Here is a 16351-nt window from a genome sequence, read left to right as displayed (position 1 = left end):
AGTCCTGGTCGGGGCGCTGGATTCTGTCCCGATTGCCCCTCTTCCAGGCCAGCTCTCTGCTATGGCCCAGGAGTGCAGTGGAGGATGGCCCAAGTCCTTGGGCCCTGCACCCGCATGGAAGACCAGGAAAGAGACCTGGCTCCTGGCTTCGGATCAGCGCGATGCGCCGGCCGCAGCATGCCGGCCGTGGCGGCCATTGGAGAGTGAACCAACGGCAAAAGGAAGACCTTTCTCTCTGTCTCTATCTCTCTCACTATCCACTCTGCCTGTTAAAAATAAAATAATAATAACAATAATAATAAAAAATAAAAAAAGATTTATTTATTCATTTGAAAGTCAGAGTTACAGAGAGAGAAGGAGTGGCAGAGAGAGAGAGAGAGGTCTTCCATCTGCTGGTTCATTCTCCAGGTGACCACCACAGTTGGAGCTGCGCTGATCTGAAGCCAGGAGCCAGGAGCTTCTTCTGGGTCTTACTAACAGGTGCAGGGGCCCAAGGACTTGGGCCATCCTCTACTGCTTTCCCAGGCCACAGCAGAGAGCTGGATCAGAAGTGGAGCAGCCGGGACTCAAACCGGCGCCCATGTGGGATGTCGGCATTGCAGGCGGTGGCTTTACCTGCTACACCACAGCGCCGGCCCCGATTTCTGATGTTTTTAACACTAAAATAAACTCTAAAAATTATTTGTTTGTTTGAGAGACAGGGAGAGAAAGAGGGAGTGCTAGTCTGTTCCTATCTACTGGTTCATTCTTCAAATGTCCACAATGGTCAGGACTGGGCCAGGCCAATGCCTGGAGCTGGTCGCTCCATCCAGGTCTCCCACGTGGGTGGCAGGGACCCAGGTCCTTGAGTCATCCCCACTGCTTCCTGGGGTGCACATTAGCAAGAAGCTAGAATCAGCTTCAGAGCCCAGGACTCAAATCCAGACATGGTGATGCGGGACATGGACGTCTCAAGTGGTGGCTTACTCTATGCCAGGCGCCCACCCCTAAACATATCTTTGCATTCCACTTTTGCATGAACCTTTTGAAGTCTCCTGTATAAGCGTTTGCATTGGGAACAACCTGCTTTGGACAGGGAGTATTTTCTCCCTTGTCTCTAAAGCTGAGTCGTAGCTTATTAAATGTGGGGAGCAACTTGGACTAGACTAAGTTACTGGAATTAAGACTTATTCTATGCATCTGCTCTCCCACAATATGGCGCTGGGAGAGAAGAAAACAGCTTCTACACAGCTGCCTCCAGTTCAGCCAATAAACTGTAGGACTTGCTCCTGATTGGAGAGCAGCGTACTCGGCGTGTGGGCAGCCGAGTTGGGATTGGTGGAGGAGGACTATAAAGGAGGAGAGAGACGGCATGCACCAGGAACATCTAAGGGGAACATCTAAGGGGAACACCTAAGGGGAGCACCTGTGCAGCCCCCGAGAGAGCCGGCCGGCGGTGTGCCGCTCCCCTGCGGAAGTGGGGAATGTGGCCAGGGGGAACTGCCCTTCCACGGAGGTGGAAGGGACAGTAGCCAACCCGGGAAGAACCAGCAGCAAACCCGGGGAGGGCCGAGCAGACGAAAGAACAGCGCAGGGTCCTGTGTCGTTCCTCCATGAAGAGGGGGAGCGACATAATGGTGCCGTGACTCGGATATGAAGCCTAGGCAGGGCTTAGTGTCGTTCCTCCACGAAGACGGGGAGTGACATAATGGTGCCGTGACTCGGATATGAAGCCTAGGCAGGGTTTAGTGTCGTTCCTCCACGAAGAGGGGGAGCGACAATTAAAAGTTGTGCCGATTTCCATTTGTTCTTCTGCTGGAGATGGTAAAGGTGTGAAAAGACCGTATCTCAAAATCTGAGAACTTCTCTGCCTGGGAAGGAGTTTGTGCTGCGTCAGCCCAGGGGCTGGGAGTCAAGACCTAGGCCCTGTCGGGTTCAGCCTGGTGAAAGCACAGCGGTGGCTTTGAGGTCCCTTAACATGACAGAAGGTGTGGAGAGGCAAACAGGACCACAAATCTCTCAGTGTATGCAGGTCTATGAAGTCCTGCTTGGATAAAAAAGCTCTTTTTTTCCTCCCTCCTTCTCCTGCAGATCAGTGCAAGAACTTCAACGACTGGTTCAGCAACGTTAAAATGAACCTCAAGGAGTGTTTCGAGTCATCAGAAACCAAAAAGAATGTGGAACAAAAGCTACAAAAACTTTCTGTAAGATATTTATGTAAATCTTAAAGTTGATTGAAAATAAAATTTTGCAACTATATTTAAGTAGATTGGGTACTAAGCCTTTGACTCACTATTTCTGTCCATAGAAATTAGTATTTCCAAATCACCTGGCTTTTTTTCTAAATACCTTGGAATTCTATGATTACTAGTTTAACAGATTCCTTGCTCATGGTTATTCTAAGATGCTGTTCAATTTTGTGTTCACTGTAAAGTTAGCTGTTAAAGTCATATTTGATAAAGACTCTACCTAATTTAGACCCTAAGTAGCCTTTACTTTCTTGAGAAAGGCCTCTTGACTTTTTCTGAGTGCTTTTCCAGTCATCCTCATTTTAAAACTTGCATTTGAACTTCAATACTCTGCTGGTTGGAGTGTGTGGAGGGGAGCCTGAACTAATAGTGCCCGGGGCATTTAAAATGCCGGTGGCATCGTCCAGTCGTGGTCACTGCAGATTGGATTATCTACTACTTCAGAGTTCTGGCGATAAGTCATGCTCCAAAGCTTGTCAATGCTCTGAATGTTCTCTCTGTAATTCCTTGCTTTGCTGGTAGTATTCTTTATTGATAGAATCACCTCTCTCTCTCTGTCTCTATCTCTCTCTGTCTCTGTCTCTCTTTCCCTCTCTGATTTTGTCATTCATTTCACCTACTGAATGACCCTCAGTCATTGATGCCAAAACCTGGAAACACAAACATTGAAATAAATTCTGATCTGGGCCAAAGTTCATGGAGCAAGGTCTGTTTAGTCTTACATATTGATTGCCAGGAAGGAGCCATTGTTTAGGAGAAGCTAAGCAGAGCCAGGGTGGAGAAATCTCTTTCCTGGTCTTGCACTAGCGGCACTGCACGAGCTGCGAGTGCCAATGTGCACACAGCTTCTAGAACTGCCCCAAGGCATCGCCTTTGGAGAAGCCGTGTCTCCCAAGCCTCTCTTTTGTCTAGGTGGTGAACCAGGTGGGTGCTATGTCTGTGTGCTGTTGGGAACAGTCTCACGGGGGTGGCAGAGACCACCTTTCAGCGCTGACAGGAGGTTGTAATTGGCTTTTGTCTTCCTGAAGGATTTCCTGACCCTGGAAGGAAGAAGCAGCAAAATCCAGCAGGTGGAAACAGTCGTGAGACACGTGACCAAGCATCTGCCCCACGCGCGTGTTGCAGAGCTCAACAGTTGGCTTTTGAGTCAAGAACTGGAACTGGGACAGATGGAGTCTGTGTGCCGGGCTCGAGCCAAGGAGCTGGCTGAGCTGTTGCAGCAGCTCCTGAGGTAGGAGGGAGAGGTCCTGTCTAAGTAGCGTGTTCTCAGGATATCTTCATGTGAAGGGACTCCAGAAAATGTGTGGAGCATGGAATGCAATGCTAAGTTTGTTTTGTGCAAAAAAAATTTTTTTTGAAATCCATGCATAGTTTTTCCTGATCTACTTCTCGAAGTGCCCTCAGCCATACTCTGCCTCTGCACAGCGTGGGCTAGGATGGATGATACCCGCGAGTTTCACAGATAAAATAGGCACGGGTGTTCCTTAGGTGACTGCAGGATATTGGTTCCGGGAGCCCCAAAGCTCATATTATTTATTCCAGAATGCAAGGGGCACTGACGTCCCTTATGTAAAATGCCTTCGTATTCTCCTGCGACCTACACATATGCTCCCAAGTACTTCGGCACCTGATGCAATAGAAATGCATTGTAAATGTGGGTCAGCCTGTATTGTTGGGGGACAGTGACAAGGAGGAAAGGTCTCTACATGTTCCATACAGGTGCAGTTTTTCCCCTAGAATATTTCTAGTCCCTGATTAGTTGAATCCACAGATTCAGAGCCTATAGCTATGGAGGGCCTACATATTTTTATTTATTTATTTAGTTTTAAAGATTTATTTATTGAAAGTCAGAGTTACACAGAGAGAGAAGGAGAGGCAGATAGATAGATAGAGAGAGAGAGAGAGAGAGAGAGGTTTTCCATCTGCTGGTTCACTCCTGAAATGACTGCAGCAGCCAGAGCTGAGCCGATCCGAAGCCAGGAGCCAGGAGCTCTTCCGGGTCTCTCACGTGGGTGCAGGGGCCCATGGACTTGGGCCCTCTTGTAGTGCTTTCCCAGGCCATATCAGAGAGCTGGATCAGAAGTGGAGCAGCTGGGACTTGAACCAGTGCCCATATGGGATGCCATCACTGCGGGTGGCAGCTTTACCCCACTGTGCCACAGCGCTGGTCCCATATTTTTAAATCTGGTTTTAGGCCTAGGATTATAAAAGATGGGAGAATCTTTCAAATTATCTAATATGGCAAAGGGTCAGGGCAGCATCCAAACATGTTTTCTATTTTTTTGCTGTTCCTTATGATACATTCATATGGCTCATTGCTTTAATAGAATTCCTCTCTAAAAAAATTCAATTATTATTCAGATTTCGATACATTACAAGTTAAAATTTCTCTGAAAAAGAGCAGTACAGAAAAAACCTGGCTCACTCACAAAGTTTTTGCCATCTCTGTCTTTGATATAAATAAGCGCACTCTTCTTATTTTGTATTCTTATTTGTGGAATGTTCTTGTAGACTCCAAGATGACCACAGAAATCTTAGTAAATGGTTGACTAATCAAGAAGATAAGTGGAAAGAAATGCAAGAATCGGGAGAGAAAGCTGAGCTGTTTTGCCAAGCTTTGGCTAGAAAGAGGTATGGCTGATCTTGCGTGAAATACACCCCCAGGAATACGATTTCTCCCGTGGTATAGTGTCTCCTATAAACTTCCAACGTTTGGAATTCACAGGGAACAATTCGAATCTATGGCCCAATTGAACAACTCATTGAAGGAACAGGGGCTGACCGAGGAGGAAGACATAATAATAGAATCAGCACGTTTGATTGACAAATACCAGACATTATTGAGACAAGGACGTGGAATTGAGGAAGAGGCCCAGTTAGCACCTGCTGAGGACCAGGGTTTTAATGATCTTGCACATGATGTAATTCACTGGATAAAGGAGATTAAAGAATCGCTTATGGCTTTGAATTCATCGGAAGGCAAAATGCCGCTGGAGGAGAGGATCCGAAAGATAAAGGTATAACCTTGGAAATGAGATGTCAGGGGGCAGAGTGAACTGTAATTTGGAACACAGTTAGAAGAAAACTACACAGATTTGTTTCTTAATGGGAAGTATGGTTGGTGTGAAATGGCTGAAGCCATTTAGATCACAGGGCTGTGATAGAGTTAACGTGGTTTTCAGTGCTTCCGAAGGAGGAAGCGTATGTCCTGTGTTCCTGCCCAAGTGTTTGCATTTTTACTGGGTACAGAAGCAAAGGCAGCAAATCAGAGCTGCAGGAAGTGCGAGTTTTTAGGATATTAAAAGAACACAGAGGTACTTCGAAAAGTTCACTTAACAGTGGAGTTAAAAGATGAGTTTGTTCTAGGGCAAAATAATTTTTTTAAAGATTTACTTATTTGAAATGTAGGGCAAACAGAGAGAAGAGAGAGAGAGAGAGAGCTTTTTAAAAGATTTATTTTGCGGCCGGCGCCGTGGCTCAATAGGCTAATCCTCTGCCTTGTGGCGCCGGCACACTGGGTTCTAGTCCCAGTCAGGGCGCCAGATTCTGTCCCGGTTGCCCTTCTTTCAGGCCAGCTCTCTGCTATGGCCCAGGAGTGCAGTGGAGGATGGCCCAAGTGCTTGGGCCCTGCATCCCATGGGAGACCAGGAGAAGCACCTGGCTCCTGCCATCAGATCAGCGCAGTGCACCAGCCAGCCGCGGCGGCCATTGGAGGGTGAACCAACTGCAAAAGGAAGACCTTTCTCTCTGTCTCTCTCTCTCACTGTCCACTCTGCCTGTCAAAAAATAAAAATAAAATAAAATAAATAAAATAAAAAAGATTTATTTTACTTTTTGAAAGGCAGCGTAATAGGGAGAAAGACAAAGAGACAGAAAGAGAGAATCTTTTATCCACTGGTTCACTCACCGAATGGCTGCAAATGGCCAGAGCTGGGCCAGACTGGAACCAGGAATCCAGAACACCTTTCAGGTCTCCCACATGAGTGGCAGACGCCCATGGACTTGAACCATCTTCCACTGCATTCCCAGGTGCATTTAGCAGGCAGTGGGTTCAGAAGCGGAGCAGCCGGGACTCAACCAGCACTCCAGTATGGGATGTGGGCATCAGAGGCGGAGGCTTATCCCACTCTCCCATGGCGCTGATCCCTGGTACAAAACATGCTGAAATCCCTGTATAGTTTTTTTCATAATACGTGTTTCCCACAAACTTTTTGGACTCCCCATCCGTGTGGGGAGAGCAGAGGCATCAGTAATTTCCAGGGCAGGGGTGGGGAGGAATTATTTGGGGGGCGTATGAGTGGTTTGTAAAAGGCGGTTGGATGCTGAGTGTGTCTAGAGGACCAGGGGGTCTCAAGCTCCTGCGAGCTCATTTTCTGTCTCAGGGGAGATCCAGTCAACTTTGCTGGTTAAAAATACAGCGGACGCCACGCAAAGGAGCTCCTCCTGGTGGTTCAGTCCTGGGAGAAGTGAAGTTGCGTTAGTTGAAACATTGTTAGAAGAACTATGTGATCAGGAGTAGCGAGTTCCAAGGGTGGGCGAGATTTAGTAAGGTAGCGGAGTTGTGGGGGATTATGTCCAAAAGTTTCCCCAGAGAAGGCGAAACTTGAGTTTTGAGCATTTCCAGGCAGGGAAGAGGCGTGGTTATCAGAGCTAGGGAGAGAAAGAGAACAGGGAGCAGGACTTAATTATGTCAGGTGGAAAGGCGAGAGGTAGCAGGAGGGACCCTGTGTTTGCTTGCGGGAAGCCCTAGATCTGATGTTGGGTGTATGAGAATGTCTTGAGGTTGTTAGCCTAACTCTCCATCTGTAAATCATTGAGTGGAGGGGTGGTATTTAGCCCGCTTCTCATGTTGGAGTGTGTGGGCTCAGTGCTCAGCTCTGGCTCCTGACTCCAGCTTCCTGCTATGGCAGACGCCGGGAGGCAGCAGTGATGGCTCCAGCAATCAGGTTCCTGCGCCCACGTGGGAGACCTGTGCTGGTTCCGAGCTCCTGGACCACTGAGGGCAACTGGGGAATGAGTGAATGGGAGCTCTCTTCCTCGCTGTCTCCCTGCCTCTCCAAATAAAATCAAACGAAATAATAGAAAGGAGGATTTCGCAGGGCTTTTTTTTTTTTAAGATTTATTTATTTATATGAAAATCAGAGTTATGCAGAGTGAGGAGAGGCAGAGGCAGAGAGAGAGAGGTCTTTCATCTGCTGGTTCACTCTCCAAATAGCCGTAACAGCCAGAGCTGCACCGATATGAAGCCAGGAGCCAGGAGCTTCTTCCAGGTCTCCCATGTGGGCGCAGGGGCCCAAGAACTTGGGCCATCCTCCACTAATTTCCCAGGTCATAGCAGAGAGCTGGATTGGAAGTGGAGCAGCCGGGACTCGAACCGGTGCCCATATGGGATGCCAGCACTGCAGGTGGCGGCTTTACCTGCTACTCCACAGCGCTGGCCCCTCCTTTTTTTTTTTTTTTTTTTTTAAAACCTGATAATGAAAAGAAGGAGCTTGAAAATCAAGAAGAGAGTATGGAAGTAATCAGCTCAGACCAACATACTGACGTATTGAGAACCATTGCTATGTGGCATGAAAAGGGCTATCTTCGTCTTTGGGGCAGACTTCAAAATGAAAAGGCGATTAAGAGGATCTCCCAGGGAGATTCACCATGATCTAAGCTACAGGAGCTCTCCCAAGCCCCTTGTATATATGTGCACCCCATGCTTCTTTACTGGATTGAACTCTTCCTAAGATATTGCGGTCGGGATTACGTAGGTCAGACCCCAATCTCACACCTACCTGTTTCCTCGCGGTGTCTGCGCCTGGTACTTCACCCTCCCAGGTCAGCAGCTGCTAGTTCTCCATGCACTGAGCTAGATGCAGGGATCTCCCACCATGGGAAGGAGCTCACACGCGGATTGAGATCATCACAGGGAAATAAAACAATGCTTCTTCATCTTGTTACAATAGCAAAGAAAGGATTATTTTGAAAGATACTTGCCGTTAATATCCTTGTCTAAAGCTGACAGAGAGAAAGATACCATATGTAATATCCCTGCGTCATGAGAAGGAAATAAGATCGTTTTTATTGAATCCAGGAAATCATTTTGCTAAAACCTGAAGGGGATGCCAAAATACAGACCCTCCTGAGAGAGGCCGGGAGCAGCGAGGCCCTGTCTGTCCAGGAGACCCTCGGCGACATCAGGAGCCAGTGGGACAGCACGCTGCATTTAGCCAGCACGTACCTGAGGTAAGCACTGCCTGCCCTTCTCATCTCGCTTTGGCCGCTGACGCTGTACCAGGCCCGCTGCGGCTGCCTCCTGGGCTCGGACGTGCTATCTGCTGGGGAGGAAGTTGGTACTGTCAGGGGCGTCTTGCGAGGGGACCAGCTCACCTGGCCAGATGTGAGACCACACCCGGTGCAGCTGCTGTAGCCACCTGGGGAGTTCTCGTGGACCAGTTCTCACCGGCTGTTATCCGCCCTTCAACACCACCCTTCTGTCCCAGACTCCCTCAATGTCCACAGGGCATCATGGGAGAAATGGGAGACGACTGACTGCTGTCACATACTTATTCTGAGAGATGCTTGATTCGTTGCAGGTCTTAAAGGGCGCATTGAATTTCTGGAAAGGTGTGTTATGTTTTTCTAAGGAGACAATCAGATCAAAACTAAATGTAAGCCATGGAAGGCATATACTAAATGTACCAAATAGTTGGTAAACATACTGAATGTTTATTTTGCTTCTGTGAGAAGTTAAGTGTAGGGTAATACACTTAAGTATAATAACAATGCTGAGGACTAGTTTGAAACCCAAATTATTGAATATTCTGTGGTCAAACTACAAAACAACACAAATTGGATTTTAGTAATACTCCAAAGATGTCTACTTTGATTTAGGAGCTAGGCTGATGCTATGTAGCATGTCATACTAGTGCTGTCTGAACGCTGTTTATTATCATGGATAAGCACTTCAGAACGTTTGTGGAAATGGAATTCAAAAACAAGTGTATTCCGATGCAAACTGTCTGAAGTCCCCTTGTGCACAGCCGGTGTCCCTCCATCGCGCTCAATGTAATTTCACTGACAAACTACTTTGTGATATGCAGCCATCAAGAAATGCTTCTGCTCGAGGGAGAGAAGTACCTGCAAAGCAAGGAGGACCTGAGACTGATGCTCACGGAGCTGAGGAAGAAGCAGGAGGCGGGCTTTGCTCTGCAGCACGGCCTGCAGGAGAAGAAAGCGCAGCTGAAAATCTGTAAGAAGTTCCTGGAGAAAGCGCAGGACTTGACGTCCTTGCTGAAGGAGCTGAGAGCTCAGGGAAGCTACCTGCTGCAGTGCACCAACAACCCCAGCTTCAGCGAGGAGCCCTGGCTGGAGATAAAGCGTCTACACCAAAGTCTTCTTCAGCAGCTCCAGGTGAGAGGTCCACGCGAGGTTCTCGGGGGCTGCGCGAGCAGGCAGCATTTGCATACGGAGCTGTTTTTTGCTGCTAGTGTTGCTCTTTTGGTCAACCAAAAAGCCTGCAGAATTTAGTTTGTCCTTTTTAGGTGAACATGCAAAGGGGTTTGGGCTGGTGTTGGGGTGTAGCAGGTTGAACCACTGCCTGTGACACCAGCATCCCATGTGGGTGCTGGTTCGAGACCCGGCTGCTCCACTTCTGATCCAACTCCCTGCTAATGTGCCTGGGAAAGCAGCAGAGGATGGCCCAAGTGCTTGGGACTCTGCACCCATGTGGGAGACCTGGAAAAAGCTCATGGCTCCAGGCTTTGGCCTGGCATAGCCTTGGCCATTGTGATCATTTGGGCAGTGAACAGCGGATGGAAGACCTCTCTCTCTCTCTCTCTCTCTCTCTGTCACTGTCTGTCTCTGTCTTTCCCTTTCTCTCTGTAACTCTTTCAAATAAATAAAAAATAAATCTTAAAAAACAAAAAAGGCAAAGGACAGGCATTGGGTTTGGCTGTCAAGATGCTGCTTGGGCGTCAGTTTGAATCCCAGCTGCTCCTCTTGCCTATCCAGCTCCCTGCTAATGTGCCTGAGAAAGCAGTGGAGAACAGCCCAAGTATTGACTCAAACTGGCACGCATAGGGGACGCCTGCACTGCAGGTGGCACCTTAACCCACTGTGCCACTCCAGCACCAAGATGTTTGTAATTTAATGATGTAATTTGTCACCATTTTGTTTCACAAACTTCATGAAAGAAATAAAGATAAAGAAACATGGGCAAAATGAATGTGCTTTCGATGAGATGGGAGAGGTACAGAATTGGCAGTAAAATATCTGAAATACTATAATCTTTGCTTAATCATTCTGGATGATTTATTGTCCCGTTGCTGTTTCAAGATGGAGGCTACTTAAGCAAACATTGTGAGTTACGTCATGATCGGTGAAGAGATTCGGAGAGAAATCACTGTACGTTGTTGATGGTCTGGTTTTCAGGACTCCGTGCAGAAGCTGGAAGGTCACGTTCAGGAGCACCAGTCCTACCAGGTTTGCCTCACGGAATCGAATGCCGCGCTGGACAGTCTCTCCAAGGAACTCGCCAGTTTTGCCGATCAGCCTGTGGATCGAATCGCAGTGGAGGAGAAGCTGCAGAAACTAGAGGTATTAAACCATGTCCAGACGCGATCGATGTTTTTAAAAATAGGCCTGAGTTACAACTGGGTTCGAATCATCAATGTCTTCTGCAGACGGCTCTTGGAGAACTAAAGCTCTGACCAGTCATAAAAAAAAAAACGAGAAAGTTCTTTAGTGGCCAAATCCTTTGATAATCTTGGTTGAACCGTGCTTTGTGAAATGCCCAAGTTAATTAACTTTGTAAGGAGGAGAGCTTTAGCTAGCTCACAATTTGATAGGTCCAAGTCCAGGATCAGGCAGCCCTATTGGCTGGCATCTGGTGAGGGTGGCAGTGGTTGTACAAGGTGACCCAGGCAGCAGAGTGGGTGGCTGGGCCCAACTCAGGCTTTTAAAACCAACCGTCTCATGAGAGCTGCCTTCTGAGAGTGTGTCCCAGCGTCCTAAGGCCTCCCAACAGGCCCACTCCCCAAATGTCCATAGTTAGATTAAGTTTCCACCTTTGGGACAGGCAGTTGTCACAGCAGATAAGATGCTGATTGGTACGGCCAGTGCCGGGCCGTAGAAGGTTAAGCCTCTGCCTGCGGTGCTGGCATCCCATGTGGGCACCAGTTCGAGTCCCGGCCACTCCACTTCCAATCTAGCCCCGAAGATGGCCTAAGTGCTTGGGCCTCTGCCACGCACATGGGAGACCCGGAAAAAGCTCCTGGCTTCCCTGAATGTTGAGGCCATTTGGAGAGTGAACCAGAGGGTGGACGATCTTTCTCTCTACATTTATATAAATATATAACTCTGCCTTTCAAATAAATAAAATAAATCTTAAAAAAAAGCAGCTAGTTGGATTACCCACATCCCATATCAGTCTGCCTGGGTTGAAATCATGACTCTGCTCCCAATTCCAGCTTCCTGCTAATGTGCGCCCTGCGATGCAGCCAGGTGATGGTACAAGTAGTTGGGCTTCTGCCTCCCACACAGGAAACCAGGATTAAGTTCCAGTTTCCTGGTTTTGGCTTGGCTGAGCCCTGGTTGTATTGGGCATTTGGGGGAGGAACCAGTGAATGGAAGATCTCTCTCTCTCAAATAGAAATAAATACAATTTTGTATACACCCTCTTGTTATCATTAACTTACGGAAACTTTGGTGCTTGGGTGTGTTAACACCAGCGTGAGGTCAGGGGTCACATCTCACTCAAACCTCAGCAAGCACCTTGCTCATGGCCCTTGGAGAGCAGCCTGTGGCTCCGGGAAGCAGCCTGGTGGTTCCAGGACTCACTGCCTGGCCGAAGGATGCATCCAACCATACAGCAAGCCCTGGCGGGTGTGGGGGGATGTTTCCAGTTTAGCATTTGCCTCACGGGTGGTTAGAAGTTACGTGATTTTTACTTTATTCATTGCACCCCAGGATAAGGTTGAGCTCGTGTAAGGCTTCCAAGAATCTCAGCCTCCCTCCCACAGCTCCCAGCCGTAGGCGGTGAGAGGCCTGCAGCCCGTTCTCTGCATCCCCCAAACCCCTTCCTTGGTTTCTCATGATTTCCACACCCGAGCGACGTCTTCTCAGCCACCGCTTTCCCCGGCACCTGTGTTCAGCCGCTGCGGGCGCAGGCCTGGGAATTTCTCACGCCTTCCACCAAGAGACCTGGGCTTCCGGCAGAGCATCCCTTCCAGGGTGGCCCGACGCTGAGACAGGGCTGCCTCCTGTTTCAGTCGTGGGAATCTGGCAAATGCACTGGCTTCCAGTGTTCCAGGTGTGGCCTGGCTGCTGCTGCTGAAGCGTGAGACAGGAGTCTCGCTCTCAGGAGCGCGGGCACCTGCTGAATGTGTGTTTGGTTCACTGCCTGGAACAGCCAAGGCTGGGCCAGGCCGAAGCGGGCAGCGAGGGACTCAATCTAGGTTTCCCACGTGGAGAGAAGGATCCCAATGACCTGAGCCCTCACCTGCTGCCTTCCAGGGTGTCCAATATTAGCAGGAAGCTGGAGTCAGGAGTCAGTCAGGAGTTGAACCCAGGTTCTTTGATGTGAACACATCAAATATGCAACTTTTTGTGTAGTTGTTACCATAGATTTTTTTCCCCTATTCTATTGCAACTGTTTACACCTGCGTCTGTACTGCTGGACTGCAGGAACTTAAAGGAACTGCATTTTACTCATTTATGGAACCCAGTACATATCTTAGTGCTTGGCTGTCAGATGAATGAATGAATGAATGAATGCTTACTGTGCAGCCCCATAAGCTAATGGTTAATGAATCCTGCCTGACTGACTTAGTAATTAAGGGTTATTCTATTTCTGCAGTAACATCAGTAATTGCTATCATACCTCAAATTCCTTTTGAGTCTAAGTTTTCAAATTAGCCACATTCCTTCAAGCAGTTATTAAATATTAAGTTCTTGCTGTATATGTAAGGTGGTACATTAGAAGGGTTGATATCTTTTTTTTAATAAAGATTTATTTATTTGAAAGACAAAGTTACAGAGAGAGAGGGGGAGAGGTAGAGAGAGAGAGAGAAAGAGAGAGAGATCTTCCAAATTCTGGTTCACTCCCCAAATGGCCACAATGGCCAGGGCTGGCCCAGACGGAAGCCAGGAGCCAGGAGCTTCTTCTAGGTCTCCCATGATGTGCAGGAGCCCAATTACTTGAGCCATCTTCCACTGCCTTCCCAGGCACATCAGCAGGGATGCTGAATGGGAAGTGGAGAGCCAGGTCTCAAACTGCTGCCCGTATGGGATGCTGGTGCTGCAGCCCTGGGCTTTAACCTGCCACGCCACAGCTGCCAGCCTCTGAAAAGGCTGTGTTTAAACAGAGTATATTCAGCACTTAGCTATTCATTGCCTCCCGTGTCCCACAAACTGCACTGCAAACATGTTCTGTGTGGCTTGTTCCAAACCTCCTGGAACTTAGAAAATCCGCTTGAGAGTGGGATGCTCCATTGGCTTAGTTTTTCCCCCAAGTTTTTTCTTTGTGAGATGAATTGAGAAGTTTGCTTTCTTAAAGAAAAAAAAATTCCACTGGGGATGCAGAATACCTGGTGGTTTGCAAAAGCTCATGAACTCTTCTGGCAACTGCCCAGCGACTGCATTTTGTAATTGTGTCCTCTCCGCTCATAGGAGTTCCAACATCAACTCAGTTTACAGGGCGGCGCATTAGACAAGATTTCAGCTTTAGCCAAGTCCGTCCAGCAAAACACGTCGTCTGTGGGACAGAAGGTTATCAAAGAGGATGTAAAATCACTTCAGCATAAACAAAAAGATTTGGAAAGCAGAATCGAGTCTGCTAAGCAGGAGGCTGAAAGTCAGCTCCACAGTGCTCACCTCCAGTTGCAACGCGCAAAGGAAGGGACAGGGGAGTTGACTGTGCCCGGCGGGGAGCAGCAGGAGGGCAGCCCGGAGGAGGCGGCTGCAGTGGGAAAGTTGGAGGAAGACGGAGACATAAACAAGGTAAGGGCTGGGAGGGCGCTCTTAGTCATGGAGACTGGGCGTGAAGAGGCGTTCAGCTCTGAAAAGCGGGTCGTGATTTCGCTATTAAGTCCTCAACGTGCGGCTATTTACGAAGCCCACTTACAGAAAGAGCCCGGCTTTCAGCGGGGAGACATTCCCGCTGAGGCCGTGGAAATGTCAGTCATCAATTTCGGCTTATTATTCTCGCTGGTAGGTAATCAGATACACTGCCTTGGGTCAAGGGCACAAACGAAAATTAGAGAAGGCAAAAGAAAAGAAAATGTGCTTTATCCTGTTTCTCAGAAAAAAAAAATCCAAGAGCCCCATTTTGTTGTTGCTGTTGTTGATTTTGATAATGAAGCAGAGACTGTTTGAAAGGCTGCGGTTTCTCTCTTTTTCCTTTGTTAACCCTGTAGTGGAAATGCGCTTTCCCGTGTGGTCACGTCACTTCCCGGGAGGTTAGCAGCGTTCAGACTCTGATTCTCGCTGGGGAGAAGGAACAATGTTTCCTTGGTTTCATCCTCAGCCAATGGGTTGCGTTTCCCTCTGGTCGCCAAAGCGCTTTCTCCTGACTTGTGGGTTGACATGGAAGAGGCACAAGGGGGCTATCCTGGGAACTGTGCTGGGAAAGGGGTCTCCCCAGCAGGCTGCTTCTCACCCTGTGGGGGCCACTTGGACAGCAGCAAAGGTTAGACCCGGCCAGGGTGAGCTCACCACCTGGCTTCACTGGCTTCGTAAATAGAATAAGCGGTTTCCGTGGAAGAGCCCTTGTATGCATGGATTTCAGGCATTTTCAAGTGCCCTAGTATTTCAGGAGCAAGAGATATGTTTTTTTAAAAACAAAACAAAACAAAACAAAACAAAACTTGTAAGGGCAGGCATGTGTTACAACCAAGACACTGCTTGGAGTGCCTGCATCCCGTATTGGAGTGTCTGTCGGCTCTGCTTCTTCCTCGCTTCCAATCCAGCTTGCTGCTACTGCACCCAGGAGGCAGCTAACGATGCACCAAGTACTTGGGCTGCTGCCACCCAAGTGGGAGACCCAGATGGAGTTTGTGGCTCCTGCCTTTAGCCTGGTCTAGCTCTGTGGTTGTGGCTGTTTAGAGAGAAACCAGTGGGTAGAAGATCTCTGTCTGTCTGGCCATCTTTGTCTGCCTGTCTCTGCCTTTCAAATAAAATGAATAAAAATATATGCATACAATCCTAAAATGATTTTTTCAGAGCAGATGAAAGGACTTAAGTATTTAAATTTCACAAATCTAGATGACAGAAAACTAGTTTAAGTTCTCAAACAACATTTTATGCTTTTGTTCTTTTGTAACAGGAATTTTTTGTGAATCTATGTTTCTTTTTTTTTTTTCTTTATTATCTATTTATTTATTTGAATGAGAGAGAAGGAGAGGCAGAGAGAGAGAGAGAGGTCTTCCATCCACTGGTTCACTCCCCAGTTGGCCACAATGGCCGGAGCTGTGCCCATCTGAAACCAGAAACCAGGACTTTTTCCAGGTCTCCCATGCTGGTGCAGGGGCCCAAGGACCTGGGCCATCTTCCACTGCTTTCCCAGGCCACAGCAGAAAGCTGGATCAGAAGAGGAGCAGCCGGGACTCGAACCGGTGCCCATATGGGATGCCAGCACTGCAGGTGGCGGCTTTACGCCTGAATATATGTTTCTTTCTTTTTTTTTTTTTTTTTAACAGGCAGAGTGGACAGTGAGAGAGAGACAGAGAGAAAGGTCTTCCTTTTGCCGTTGGCTCACCCTCCAATGGCTGCCGCGGCTGGCGCGCTGCGCTGATCCGATGGCAGGAGCCAGGTACTTCTCCTGGTCTCCCATGGGGTGCAGGGCCCAAGTACTTGGGCCATCCTCCACTGCACTCCCTGGCCACAGCAGAGAGCTGGCCTGGAAGAGGGGCAACCGGGACAGAATCTGGCGCCTCGACCGGGACTAGAACCCCGTGTGCTGGCGCCACAGGCGGAGGATTAGCCTAGTGAGCCACGGCGCTGGCCCACTGAATATATGTTTCTTATTTTCTCTACCATAAGTACTGACTGTGTTTACTTTTATGTAGTGTGAGGGCACTTTAAAAAGTCTGGGGAAAATGGAATTAAATGGTAGTTTATTTTGGTGCAAAAAAAATTTG

At 48.2% G+C, this 16351-nt stretch overlaps 1 protein-coding gene across 8 annotated transcripts in view; it reads left to right on the top strand.

The window, feature by feature from the left end:
• Positions 1–16351, top strand: part of SYNE2 (spectrin repeat containing nuclear envelope protein 2) — a 394119-nt gene that overhangs the window by 174290 nt on the left and 203478 nt on the right. For all 8 annotated transcript variants that reach the window (XM_051826403.2, XM_051826401.2, XM_051826405.2 and 5 more), the window contains exons 38-45: positions 2071–2183; positions 3257–3459; positions 4740–4859; positions 4954–5245; positions 8308–8459; positions 9317–9626; positions 10647–10811; positions 13884–14213. In XM_051826403.2, the coding sequence (XP_051682363.2) occupies positions 2071–2183; positions 3257–3459; positions 4740–4859; positions 4954–5245; positions 8308–8459; positions 9317–9626; positions 10647–10811; positions 13884–14213 (1685 nt within the window). The remainder of the gene's footprint in view (positions 1–2070; positions 2184–3256; positions 3460–4739; positions 4860–4953; positions 5246–8307; positions 8460–9316; positions 9627–10646; positions 10812–13883; positions 14214–16351) is intronic.

This window comes from Oryctolagus cuniculus, chromosome 20 (genome assembly GCF_964237555.1).
Source record: "Oryctolagus cuniculus chromosome 20, mOryCun1.1, whole genome shotgun sequence".
NCBI lineage: Eukaryota > Metazoa > Chordata > Mammalia > Lagomorpha > Leporidae > Oryctolagus > Oryctolagus cuniculus.
This window is presented reverse-complemented; position numbering and strand designations above follow the sequence as displayed.